The 12,876-nt window shown below is 42.1% G+C and overlaps 1 protein-coding gene across 1 annotated transcript; it reads right to left on the bottom strand.

Annotated features, from left to right (window-relative positions):
- Positions 1–4,024: 4,024 nt before the first annotated feature.
- MGC76132.L (Ferritin, lower subunit (Ferritin L) L homeolog) lies at positions 4,025–10,528 on the bottom strand (the record flags this gene model as incomplete). The annotated part of the gene is given in 4 exon segments (NM_001092147.1): positions 4,025–4,340; positions 4,906–5,031; positions 7,002–7,148; positions 10,413–10,528. Coding segments are annotated over 4 exon segments (522 nt in total). The 3' UTR covers positions 4,025–4,193.
- Positions 10,529–12,876: the final 2,348 nt, after the last annotated feature.

Genomic DNA, 12,876 nt, shown 5'->3' with positions numbered 1-12,876 from the left:
ATTGGCCTTTATTTTTTATAGTTTTTGAATTATTTTACAAATGCTCTGTAAGGCTACAAACTTATTGTTATTGCTACTTTGTATTACTTATCTTTCTTTTCAAGCCCTCCCCTATTCATATTCCAGTCTCTGATTCAAATGAATGCATGGTTGCTAGGGTAATTTTGACCCTAGCAATCACCTGTGACCTCACACTGCTGGCTTCCGTTCCCTGAATTTTTAGACTCGCACCTGCCCCACCCCTTTGGTGACATCACCGCGTGTGGGTCTATAAATAGAGGGGGACGAAGCATGCTGGGCTGGGTTCAGTTTGGGAGGGCCAGGTTCGTGTTGGGGGAAACTCGACCCGCACATCACTACTCTCTACATCATACTAAAAGTTATAGGTGAACAACCCATTAATGGAGTTATGTAGCAAATGGTGCAATGTATACTCAGTTACCCAATTACTATAATTGACCCATCTGACCCAGAAAGGAAAGGCACTGGGTACTAGGCATGCAATCCAGGATTCGGATCGGGATTCAGCCAGTCTTTTTCTGCAGGATTCGGCCGAATCCTTGTGTGTGGCAGAACTGAATCCGAAACCTAATTTGGATATGTAAATTAGGTGTGGGAATGTAAATCACATAACTTTTCATCTCAAAACAAGGCAGTAAAACATTATTTTCCCACTTTTTCCTTTGGCACCTCTAATTTGCATATGCAAATTAGGATTCAGATTTGGTTTGGTATTCGGCCGAATCTCTCAAGGAAGGTTTCGGCCAAATCCAAAATAGTGGAATCGGTGCATTACACACAATTATATCCCTGTACGGCCATATTGGAAAGAGGTGCACCTGGCAAATAAAAATGTACTTAAAAGAGAAAAACATAACAAAAGAAACTGATCCAGGAGAAGGTGTTGGTTTCTGATGTGCCAATATTTCCATTTAAATGTTATAGAATAATCTTCCACCAATACTTAGGGTTAAAACATCAGGAAAGTTATCACTAAATAGTAAACGGGTTGTTTCACAAAATGGCGCTGAGAGGTTCCAGACACTTTTACTATTTTAAGATTTGACCGAATCCTTTGTGAAAGATTCAGCCGAATACCGAACCTGTACCCATATTTGCATAGGTAAATTAGGGGAAAAAGAGAAAGAGAACCACGTGTGCAGTGCTTGGGTGAAAAAATGTATTTAGTTCGGTCAAGCACTTGGATTTAGCCGAATCCTGCTGAAAGGCAGAATTTTGGCAGAATCCCATACCGAATCCTGGATTCAGAGCTATACTAAGGGGCAAATTTATCAAGGGTCGAATTTCGAAGTAGAAAATACTTCGGAATTCGACCATCTAAAAAGAATCCTCCGGCATTCGAATTCGAAGGATTTTATTCATCGTATGATCATATTCCGATTGTAGTACGATCCGAATCGTACGATTTGAATGATTTTATCGTACGATTATGCGATTTTCCTTTGAAGACAAAAAACTTGCTCTGGAAGGTCCCCATAGGCTAACATAGCACTTTGGCAGGTTTAAGTTGGCGAAGTATTGAAGTACTTCGATTATCGAATGGTCGGACGATTTTTACTTTGAATCAAAGTCGAAGTAAATTCAAAGTCGTAGTATCCTATTCGATGGTCGAAGGATTCAAAAAAAGACTTTGAATTTCGAATTTTTTTACTTCGAAAATTCCCTCGAATTGACTTCGACCCATGATAAATCTGCCCCTAAAAGTTAACTCAAAGGTGAACAACCCCTTTAGGCATATAATTGATGGTATGTAGCTAGGGTGAACATTGCCTGGAGTTTAGCCCAAAAGCAGCATCTACATTAGGAAAAAAATTCCAGACTGAATTTGCCACCTTGGTATTAAATGTGGGCACAAGACAAAGTCTGAATGGAGAAAAGGCAAGTTCTAGAAATCAAACACCACAAAAACTAATGCAGGGTGTCCCAGAACATCTTACTGATCAGCCACATTTATCTTTGATAAGTGTATTTTGTAAAGGGGAATATCTGGTATGTCAATGGGGGACATTTATCCATTTACACTCAACCCTTTAAAGAATTGTCAGAGTCCTCTGTGCTCCAAAACAGAGCACAAATACTTTCAGCATATATATTTGCAGCACATTATATTTCTACCCTGGTTGAATTAAAGTTGGACTTAACAGGTGTCACTACATACTTGGGACTCACATCTTACTTCATTAGAAATCAATGGGTGACTGTAACATTACTAATGCAACCTATAACTCAGGAGTACAACTGCAATTAGACTGGGGGCTGTAGTGAGACAAAGAAACCTCCATAAATAATAGAATCTTCTCAGAACCATATAAACTTTAAAGGAGAACTAAAGCCTAACTAAAGAAGTAGCTAAAAATATTGTGCATTATGTTTTGGGCTTCTGTACCAGCCCAAGGCAACCACAGCCTTTTAGCAGTAAAGATCTGTATCTCCAAAGATGCCCCAGTAGCTCCCCATCTTCTTTTCTGCTGATTCACTGCACATGCTCTGTGCTGCTGTCACTTACTGAGCTTAGGGACCCACTCACAATATACAGTACACATAAAATAGAAATGTCACAATATAAGGCTGATTAGTAATTAATACAGATAATTACTACATGGCAGCACAGAAACCAGTGCAATTAACATCAGAATGTAATAATCAGCCCTGTAGCATCAGCTTATATTACAGACCAACCTCATTTTCTGCTGGATAATTAGTGACGAGCCCTAAGCTTAGCTTCTCAACAGCCAATCAGAGCCCACTGAGCATGTGAGTGTCACAGACACTTTCCAAGATGGTGACCCCCTGTGACAAGTTTGAAGTCCTGGATCATTGCTGCTATTGACAAGCTGAAACTTTAGGCTGGTGCAATAAGTTCACTATATAAAATATGGCATTTTTAGCCATTATTTATTAGGTTAGTTCTCCTTCTCTAATGTGAATCTTTTAACCTCTTGCTACTTTGCAGTCACACATTTACACATGACTTGACTTTCAAAGTTAATACAGTTTCAAGCAAACTTTACACTATGAGGTTGTATACGGAACTGAAAGACCCTTCTTTTATTCCAATGCGATCAGTAGAATGTAGGGGGGGGGGCTTATTCTGATATTCAAAAGCGAAGCAGTTTAAAGGAATTGTTCAGTGTAAAAATAAAAACTGGGTAAATAGATAGGCAGTGCAAAATAAAAAATGTTTCTAATATAGTTAGTTAGCCAAAAATGTAATGTATAAAAGCTGGAGTGATTTGACGTATAACATGTCAGTCAGGACACTACTTCCTGCTTTTCAGCTCTCTTGGTTTACACTGACTGGTTACCCTGGCTACCAGGCAGTAACCAATCAGAGACTTGAGGGGGGGGGCCACATGGGTCATATCTGTTGCTTTTGAATCTGAGCTGAATGCGGAGGGTCAATTACAAACTCACTGAATAGAAATGTACCATGTGGCCCCCCTTCAAGTCGCTGACTAAGTCAGAGTTATAGAGCTGAAAAGCAGGAAGTTGGATTCTGGCTGTTTTATTAGACATCTGTTCACTCCAGCCTTTATATATTACATTTTTGGCTAACTAACTATATTAGAAACATTTTTTATTTTGCACTGCCTATCTATTTACACAGTTTTTATTTTCACACTGAACTATTCCTTTAAGGAATAACAGTCCTGTCCTGAATCTAAATCTATCTAACTTGTAGGGGCCCTTGCCTCCAATGTTATTCTTTAAACTTGTAGGGGGTCCTTGGCCACCAATATTTTTTTTCTTTAATTTGTAGAGGGCCCTGACCACCAAAACTTGTAGGGGGGCCCTGGGCACAAAGTTCCTTTTTTTTTTTTTAAACTTGTAGGGGGCACTTAATGTTTTAACGTTTGCATCTTGTGTGGCCTTTATACTAATGGGTAAGAGACGGGTGGCGAGGGGGTCCCAGAAAATGTTGCTGTGTGGGGCCCCGTGATTTCTGATGGCAGCCCTGCACACAAATGAACATATTAAAAAGGACAAGACATCAGTCAACAGATAGGTCACATGGCACATTTTATTGAAAAAGAACACATTTTTTCAATCTCTTAGAAAGTTGGAATGCTTATTTTTTTAAAAAAAAACAACAAAACGCAACATCTTCTATGCGTCTCCAGTTGGATTTGTTCCCACGCAAGTTGAGGTAGCGGTTTGTAGCAATACGGCATTCATTTGAGCGTGTGCTTATCGAAGAGATACTCTCCCATTCCCGGCTGGCTCCCACAGAGCTTTCTCAGGCTGGTGACGTGGTCTCCAAGTTTCTTGATCACCTCGGTGCTCTCGGATAGAAACGGAGATTCCAGGAAATCGCACATCTGTGAGGAACAGTAATGGGTTAAGTCAGACTTCTCACGGAATGCCATGAAAGAAACCTGGCGAATAGGCAACCACCTACCCTCATTGCACATACAAATGTCTGCATTACAATGAGAAGTTACACACACTATGGGGCAGATTTATTAAGTGTCAAAATGAAAATTCTAATTTACCAGGTTTCTTTATGGCCAAAATTGGCAAATTCAACTAGGGAATTGTTAAAATCCGATTTTCGATATTTATCATACTCTGGCCCTTTAAGAACTCTAATTCGACTATTCACACCTAAAACCTGCTGAATTGGTGTTCAATGGGAGACGTCCTGGGATCTATTTGGAAACTCGATTTGAGTTTTTAAACCATGAAACGAATTTCATTCGAGTTTGTGTGTCGATCCCATTCACCAGGGTTTTGAAAATTCAATTTTTTTGTTTTAATACATTTCTATTGGTCAAATTTGAGTTGGATTCGAAATTCGACCATTGATAAATCTGCCCACCTATGTACTGTATGAATGTGTTTCGGCCAACATTAGGGCCTCAAGGATATATACACGTTACTAACATGAGGGTCATTCTTGCTTCCAGCGACACCGTGCAGATCCAGCAGCGCTTGATTGACATGCTTCTCCAGTTTCAGGGCTACCTGGAGGGCCTCCAAGCCACTGGTCCAGTCGTCTCGCTCTGGTTTCTATTAGAGATTGGAGGTCATTAAAATGGTGAATGTTTCAATTTACACAAGCACATGTCTGTAGAATGATGGACCAGGTCTCCTACCTTCTGAACACAACTGTATCACAGAATTTGGGATGTTCACAAAGGCCCACTCCTAGGGCGACACGGCACCTGCTGGTCAAATCCAAACTGGGGACTGGGTGGGAGAATTTGAGAGTTGTTTGAATCTCCTGTCCATTCAGTCCCCAGTAAGGGTATGTGGGGAAGTGAGAGGTATGAGCTGCCAAGGAGTGACTTCAGATTGAAATCAGGCCCTGGGGGTGTTTGTAATGTGTCTTTGCAATCAGAAAAGTGGTAGATTTTATGATGGTGCAACTCTTTGGGGACCTAGTACTACCAATTGGGATGGTTAATGGCTTCAAGGCAAGGGATGGTGCCTCCGATGTGCAAGTATGGACGCCAGGCACAAAAACCACATACAGATGAAAAAAACAATAGAGAAATATAAACACACTACAGGGTGACAATGAGACCTTTTTTTTTTTTTTTTTATTTTTTTTTTTTAAACTCCTTTAGTTCTTCCCTACAATCTAAGAGAAACGCAATGACTTAGCAGGCTTCTCGCTCTTACCCATGTGCTTTTATCAGTAACAAAGGTGCAGGGCTTGCTAGAAGGGAGGGGGAGACAAACCAACACATTTTTCTCCGTGATAAGTATTTTTGTATATTTAAGGGCTTGGCGGTGTTTTATTGTAGACTAGCAGATAAAAGGAAAGCAGCCCCTACAAGCTGGAATGCCCCATTGGGATATATTTTCATTAGTAATATTGCTTGGCCTGCTGCAGGATAAATGGGTTACCTATAGCAGTGGTGCCACCTGTGTGTTTTTCCTCTAAATGCAGGCACCGACCCTATGCAAGCACTCCGACCCGCCAAATAAGCAGTATACTCCTTGCACCAGCAACCTAACAACGGCCTTTGGGCAAGGGAATGTAAAGTCCCATGTAGCTGCTGATACTCTGGTAAGATCACACTATAGCTGATCAGCCAAAATAGAGATCATCACCAAACTTGAATAATATGGTTCACACTTCATCATTGTTCCATCAACTATCACAGATCAACGTTTTACATTGTCAAATGCACATATATAAGGGGTTGTTCACCTTTAAACTAACTTTTCGTCAGATGTAGAGAGTGATATTCTGAGACAATTTGCAATAGGGTTTCAGTTTTTATTTTTTGCAGTTGTTGCGTTAAGTTATTTATTCAGCAGCTTCCCAGTTTGCAATTAAGCAGTCTGGTTGCTAGGGTCCAAATTACCCTAGCAACCATGCACTGATTTGAATAAGAGACTGGGATATGAATAGAAGAGGGAACTGAATAGAAAGATAAGCAATAAAAAGATTTGATTTTAAAGCTGGAAGAAGATGAAGGCAAATTAAAAAAATAAATAAATAAAAAATTAAATAATGAAGACCAATAGGAAAGTTGTTTTAAACCGGCCATTCTATAACATCCTAAAAGTTAAATAAAAGGCCCTACACATGCACAGTATTGCTAAGTTGAGAAAATTATGTGAGGATAGCGCAAAATATCCCTTGGAAAATCAGAGATGATGATGATGTTGTGCTCCAATAGAAAGTACCCCAAGCTGGGTCATTATTTAGACGAGCACCAGTTGAGGTCACATGTTAACTATTACAGTTACTGGGGAGTAACTAACAAATTGGCCCCCAGCAGTAATTTTTTTTTTTTTTTTTCCCATTTCAACTTGCCAAGGGTCTTTGCTGATTATTGCACTGTGGATGTAACCCGCCATAAAGCAACGCTGCACTGTTGTCCAGAATCTCATGAGTATTGGGATGGGCATGTCCCTATCCTAGAGAGACTTACAAAACTACATTTGTATGACAGTTGATTGGATATGCCTCAGATATTTCTCTTATGTTAGTGTAAATAAGTCCTACTAAAAGGGGCACTTACGTCTACATTCTGCAGGTAAAGCCGGCCGCCCCTCTCATTCTGGTACTTGATAAGTTTCTCCGCGTGCTCCTTTTCCTCTTCAGAACGTTCCCGGAAGTATTTGGCAAAGTTGGCCAGGGCAACGTCGTCACGGTTAAAATAGGAGGACTAAATGAGCAGGGAGAGAAGGAGGGAAGGCAGTCATTACTTCAGCCATGGACAGGCACATCGGGACTCATTTCTTAGAACATGGCTACATATAAACGGCAGTTGGAGAATATCTATGAGAATAAAATGCAAATACATAGGGCCACTGGCTGTAACTGGCCTTCAAAACCCAGTTTTTCTCACTGTATATTTTGTACACTGAAGAAGGTATAACCAGCTTACAAGGTAGACATATAGGTAGAATGAAGGCAGCAGATATCAGGTATAGCAAAACTATATTATACGGCATTATTATAGCATGCTAGCAGAATGGCTGCATATTGTCCAATCTGACCTGCAGCTCAAATAAACGTATGGGAACCCAAATGTGGTAGAGCAGTGGCTCCTCCTCAGCAATAAGTCAGTGTAATGGCAAGATGCAACCTGAGAGACCTGCAGGAGTGATGAAACCGCACCCAGTATTGACCTAACAGGCAGCTAGCAAGCTGGCCAAATATGGCCAACTGAACCTGTATACTTACTGCCACCTTTATTGTAGTGGCTTTCCAATCTATATTCATTGCTCATAGTACACACGGTATTGAGCCTCGTATAAGAAAGCTAAACCCAGGCCCCGTCTGGCAATGTGTGGATTCTGGCAATTGCCAGTCCCATAGACAAATCACTATTTGGTGGTAGGGTTGCCACCTGGCCGGTATTTTACTGGCCTGGCCGGTAAAAATGATGGTTGATCCCAATGTTATTAATAGGGAAAAAAAAAAGATAACTATATAGGAAGGCCGGTATTTTTTTCCAGAAAAGGTGGCAACCCTATTTGGTGGGCTGGTGGGGGTTGTTTGGGTCTCTGTTTATTTGAAACACCAGTCCAGGCCTGGCTGACCCAAACATAAGGTTGCCACCTCACCCCTTTAAAACCGAACACATATGAAATCCAGAGCCTCCATGGCTAACTGGCAATTCATTTAGATGCATGGCTGCACATAAATCAGTTCAGTCTGCATCAGGCATCTTAATGAATTGCTAATTAGCAATGCAGGCTGTGGATTCCATAAGTGTTCGGTTTTAAAGGGGTGAGGTGGCAACCCTACCCCCAACATGCACATACAAACAACAGAATCCTATACCACACTGGCATGTTCTTCTGCCCATGAGCATTTTTACTGAATGAAAATTTAAGGGGGAGCTACAGGTTTGTTTCAATGGGGTATCATGCAGAAAACAGCCTGGTTAGTGTGACTGTTGTATCCAGGGTCGCCATCAGAAATCACGGGGCCCCGTACAGCAACATTTTTCTGGGGCCCCTGGTCCCCGCCCACCCCAGATCCCACCCCAAGCCGGTTAAAAGTTATTGGTGGTCAGACCCCCCTATAAGTTTAAAAAAAAAAAAAAAAACTATTGCGCCAGGGCCACCATAAAAGTTTTTTAAAAAACATTGGTGGTCAGGACCCCCTACAAGTTTCAAAAAAACATTGGTGGCAGGGGCCTATAGAGTATTAAATAATACATTGGTGGCCAGGGGTTTAATAAAATAAAAAAAATACACATTGGTGTTCGGTAGAATTGAACTCGTGGCTACAGGACTTCAACTTTTACTATTTTCGTGGCTTCGGGTCTTTTTGCCGCTTCAGGACTTCGGCTGTTCGGGACTTCAGAAGAGGCCTAAAGGCTTCAGCGCTGTCAAGAGGGGCCCGGCTCTTTCGTGAAATGCAGCACAGCCGAGCCCCCTTAAAGGAGAAGGAAACCCTGTAGAAAAATAACCCCGTACCCCCCTCCCCCCCAGGCCAACTGCCCCCCCGGGGAAATGCCCCATACTTTATTGTTACCCCTTGTCGCAGATTCAGGCAGCAGACTTCACAGCATCCATCTTCCCGGGTCCTTGGTAAGCGGACTGGGAGATCGGCATGTCGGCGAATGCGCAGTTGGAGCAATTTGACGGTTTTTGCCAACTGCGCATGCGCCGAAATTGACGGAGATTGTCGATCTCCCAGTCAGCTTACAGAGGAGCCAGAAGATGGATGCTGTGAAGTTGTTTTTCTACAGGGTTTCCTTCTCCTTTAAGGCCAGGGCCAGGAGTATCCCCATGATGGAGGCCCTGGTGGTATCATTATTTCAGTTCAATTGTATAGAGAGGAAATGTTTATTGCCCTAGTGTAAGCACAGAAAAATGATTCAAACTTCTGCCAGCAGGTCTGGACTGGAATTCAAATAGGCCCTGGCATGCCAAGTGCACAGAGACCCAAACAGCCCCAACATACCACTTAATATGGCAACTTATAGCAGCCCCTCTGGCATTTTTCAGAACCCACAGATTGCCAGTCTGGGCCTGCATGCCAGTACTTAACCCTGCCCAGCCCTGCATGCCCGCACTTAACCCTGCCGGCTCCTGCATTCCCACACTTAACCCTGCAGGGCCCTGCATGCCCATACTTAAAGGACCAGTAACATCAAAAAATGTAATTGTTTTAAAGTAATAAAAATATAATGCAGTGTTGCCCTGCACTAGTAAAACTGCTGTGTTTGCTTCAGAAACACTACTATTGTTTATATAAATAAGCTGCTGTGTAGCAATGGGGGCAGCCATTCAAAGGAGAAAAGGCTCAAGTTACACAGCAGATAAGCTCTGTAGAACATAATGTTATCTGTTATCCATTACTTATCCTGTGACATATAGCCGTTTTTTCAATTTCCGCCATTGCTACTCAAAACCTTGTTTATATGAACTATAGTAGTGTTTCTGAAGTGAATAGATCAGTATTACTAGTGCAGGGCAACACTACATGATATTTTCATTACTTTAAAACACTTTCAGTTTTTGGTGTTACTGTTCCTTTAACGTGTCCTTTCAAAAAGTCCCAGGTTACATATTGTAAGTGGACACAGAGAAACAACAGGGGAGCCCTCTCATCCCATTGCTGAGTAACTACTGACCCATCTAATCTTAATGAACATCTCCCAGACATTTATAAAGAAGCAAAAAGCAGGGGAATAACATTAAATATGTGATAAACTATAAAGCTAGGCCTGACAATAGAGCAAATGATGAGTTTTAGTGTAAGGAATAGAGGAAGATACATGGCACGGACGCCTATTGGTTTATACAGCAGGTGTTACATAAACACAGACATTCTCCCTGTCATTAAACAGAGCAGGGATTATATTATTATTATTATTATACACAATTACAAGCAGAGGGAATGTAGTGTGCAGGGAGTGAGACAGGGTTAGGACACGTGCAACAAGCAGGGGGGACACGGACTGGCTCACCAGGGACAGGTACACATAGGAGCTGTGGTGTTTCAGGTTCACCAAGCGATTGAGCCCGGCCTCGCAGTCCTGGTGGAAATTGTGTCGGACCAGAGACTCCATTACGACCTCTGTTATGCAAACCCACCGAATGAATAAATTCCTCCCCTCAGCATGGCAGTCATAAGAAGCCCCTCCTACTTCTAAAACCCTGTCTCCTCCACCCTACCCCCCAGCTGTCCCTCCCTCTGATAACCACACAGACACAAACACACAGACACACGCTGACAGGAATCATTCAAACAGCCCCCGAATGTACCTCATTACTGAGCAACAAAGAAACAGTAAAAGGTGCAGCTACTAAATAAAATCCCTCAAAGGGGTTATTCACCTAGTTTGATGTAGAGAGTGATTTTCTGAGACAATTTGCAATTGGTTTTCTGTTTTTAATATTTGTGGTTTTTGAGTTATTTAGCTTTTTATTCAGCAGCTCTCCACTTTGCAATTTCAGCCACCTGGTTGCTAGGGTACAAATTAACCTAGCAACCATGCATTGATTTGAATAAGAGACTGGAATATGAATAGGAGAGGGACTGAATAGAAAGATGAGTAATAAAAAGTAGCAATAACAATACATTTGTAGTATTACAGAGCATTTGTTTTTCTCGGTGACCTCCATTTGAAAGCTTAAAAGAGTCAGTAAAAACACAAAAAGTGTAGAAGTAAAGTCACTTCCCCAGCTCCATTGATCTGCAGCTTCCATTAGAGTGCAGGTACACAGGGTGGGGGTCAGGCCTGAAACCGTGAACCAGGCATTTAGGAAAACGCATTGCCGCGTGTGCATGAGCGCAGGCGATTTTTCATTATAGCCTATGGGAAAACACGCTGAGGCAGTTCGGGCAGATTGTCGCCCAGAAGACGAGTCGATTAGTTGCCAGGCCACATGAGCAGATTCGGGGAGATTAAGTCGCCTGGCGACAATCTCCCCGAACTGCCTTTCGCATGTCTTCCCATCCACTATAATAAAAAGTCAACTCAACCATGTGCCCTCAACCTTAATAATTTATAATGTATTAACTATGTATAATTTCCTAGCTGCAAGGTGCAACATCACATGCCTCTGCTGGTTGATCATTGTTGCTGATACTGAAACCCCTGTATCAAATTTCTAGCTAATGCTACACCAGTCCCAAATACAGAACAGGCTTATTATGGAACATATGGAATAATGAACAGCAACCCAATTTCTGGTGCTCCCAAGTGATACCAAATGTTTACTGACCAGATCAGCCCTTTAACTGGGGGACTCTTAGGGCTCTTACAGACGAGCGTTTTTACCTGCGCTCCCCTGTGTTCCGTTTTTCTGCGTTCAGCCGCAGGGGAGCGCAGGAATAGACGCATTACAATTTTTCCAATGGGGCTGTACTCACACAGGCGCGTGTAGGCGCCGAACGCAGGTTGAGACGCAACATGCTGCATTTTTCCTGCGTTCAGCGACCTACACGCGCCTGTGTGAGTACAGCCCCATTGGAAAAAATGCAATGCGTCTATTTCTGCGATCCCCTGCGGCTGAACGCAGAAAAACGGAGCGCAGGTAAAACGCTCGTCTGTAACGGAATATTATTATTATATTATTTTTTAAAACGGAAATTCGCTCTTCTAGCGCAGCGAGCGCAATAGCGCTCACTGCACTAGCGATGCGGCCCCTCCTCCACCCACTCCGACGCTGGTAGTTAGAAGAGCGGAGCAGGAGGAGGGGCAGCATTGGGGCTGCTGCCTCAGGCGGCAGCAGCCCCTGAAACGTGCCTGCTAGGTCCCAAATTCCCATAGCAACCATGCATGGATTTGAGTAAGAGACTGGAATAGGAATAGAGTAGGCCTGAATAGAAAGAGGAGTAATAAAAAATGTGTAGCCTTGCAGTGCAGAGCATTTGTTTTATAGATTTGGAAAAGCAATTGCTTAGAATTAGCCATTCTATAACATACTAAAAGTTAAAGGTAAACCACCCCTTTAAGTGGCATATTAAAGAATCTTACCAAACTGGAATATATATTTAAGTAAATATTGTCCTTTTACATCTCTTGCCTTGAACCACCTTTTTGTGATGGTCTGTGTGCTGCCTCAGAGATCACCTGACCAGAAATACTGCAACTGTAACTGTAACAGGAAGAAGTGAGGAAGCAAAAGACACAACTCTGTCTGTTAATTGGCTCATGTGACCTAACATGTTTGGTTTGTTTGTGTGCACCGTGAATCATACGATCCCAGGGGTGGCCCTTATTTTTTAAAATGGCAGTTTTCTATTTCTATTTTACCCAATGACACATCCTACCTCTACTAAAAAAGTATATTATTTATTTGCATGAAGCAGGGTTTTACACATGAGCTGTTTTATGCAATATTTTTTTATAGAGACCAACATTGTTTGGGGTGTATAGTTTTCCTAACAATAGTGGACATAGCCAAATATCACTGTTTTCCAGG

This window comes from Xenopus laevis, chromosome 7L, assembly GCF_017654675.1.
Source record: "Xenopus laevis strain J_2021 chromosome 7L, Xenopus_laevis_v10.1, whole genome shotgun sequence".
Classification (NCBI taxonomy): Eukaryota; Metazoa; Chordata; class Amphibia; order Anura; family Pipidae; genus Xenopus; species Xenopus laevis.
Note: the sequence above shows the minus strand (reverse complement) of the source record. Positions and strands in the feature narration are given on the sequence as shown.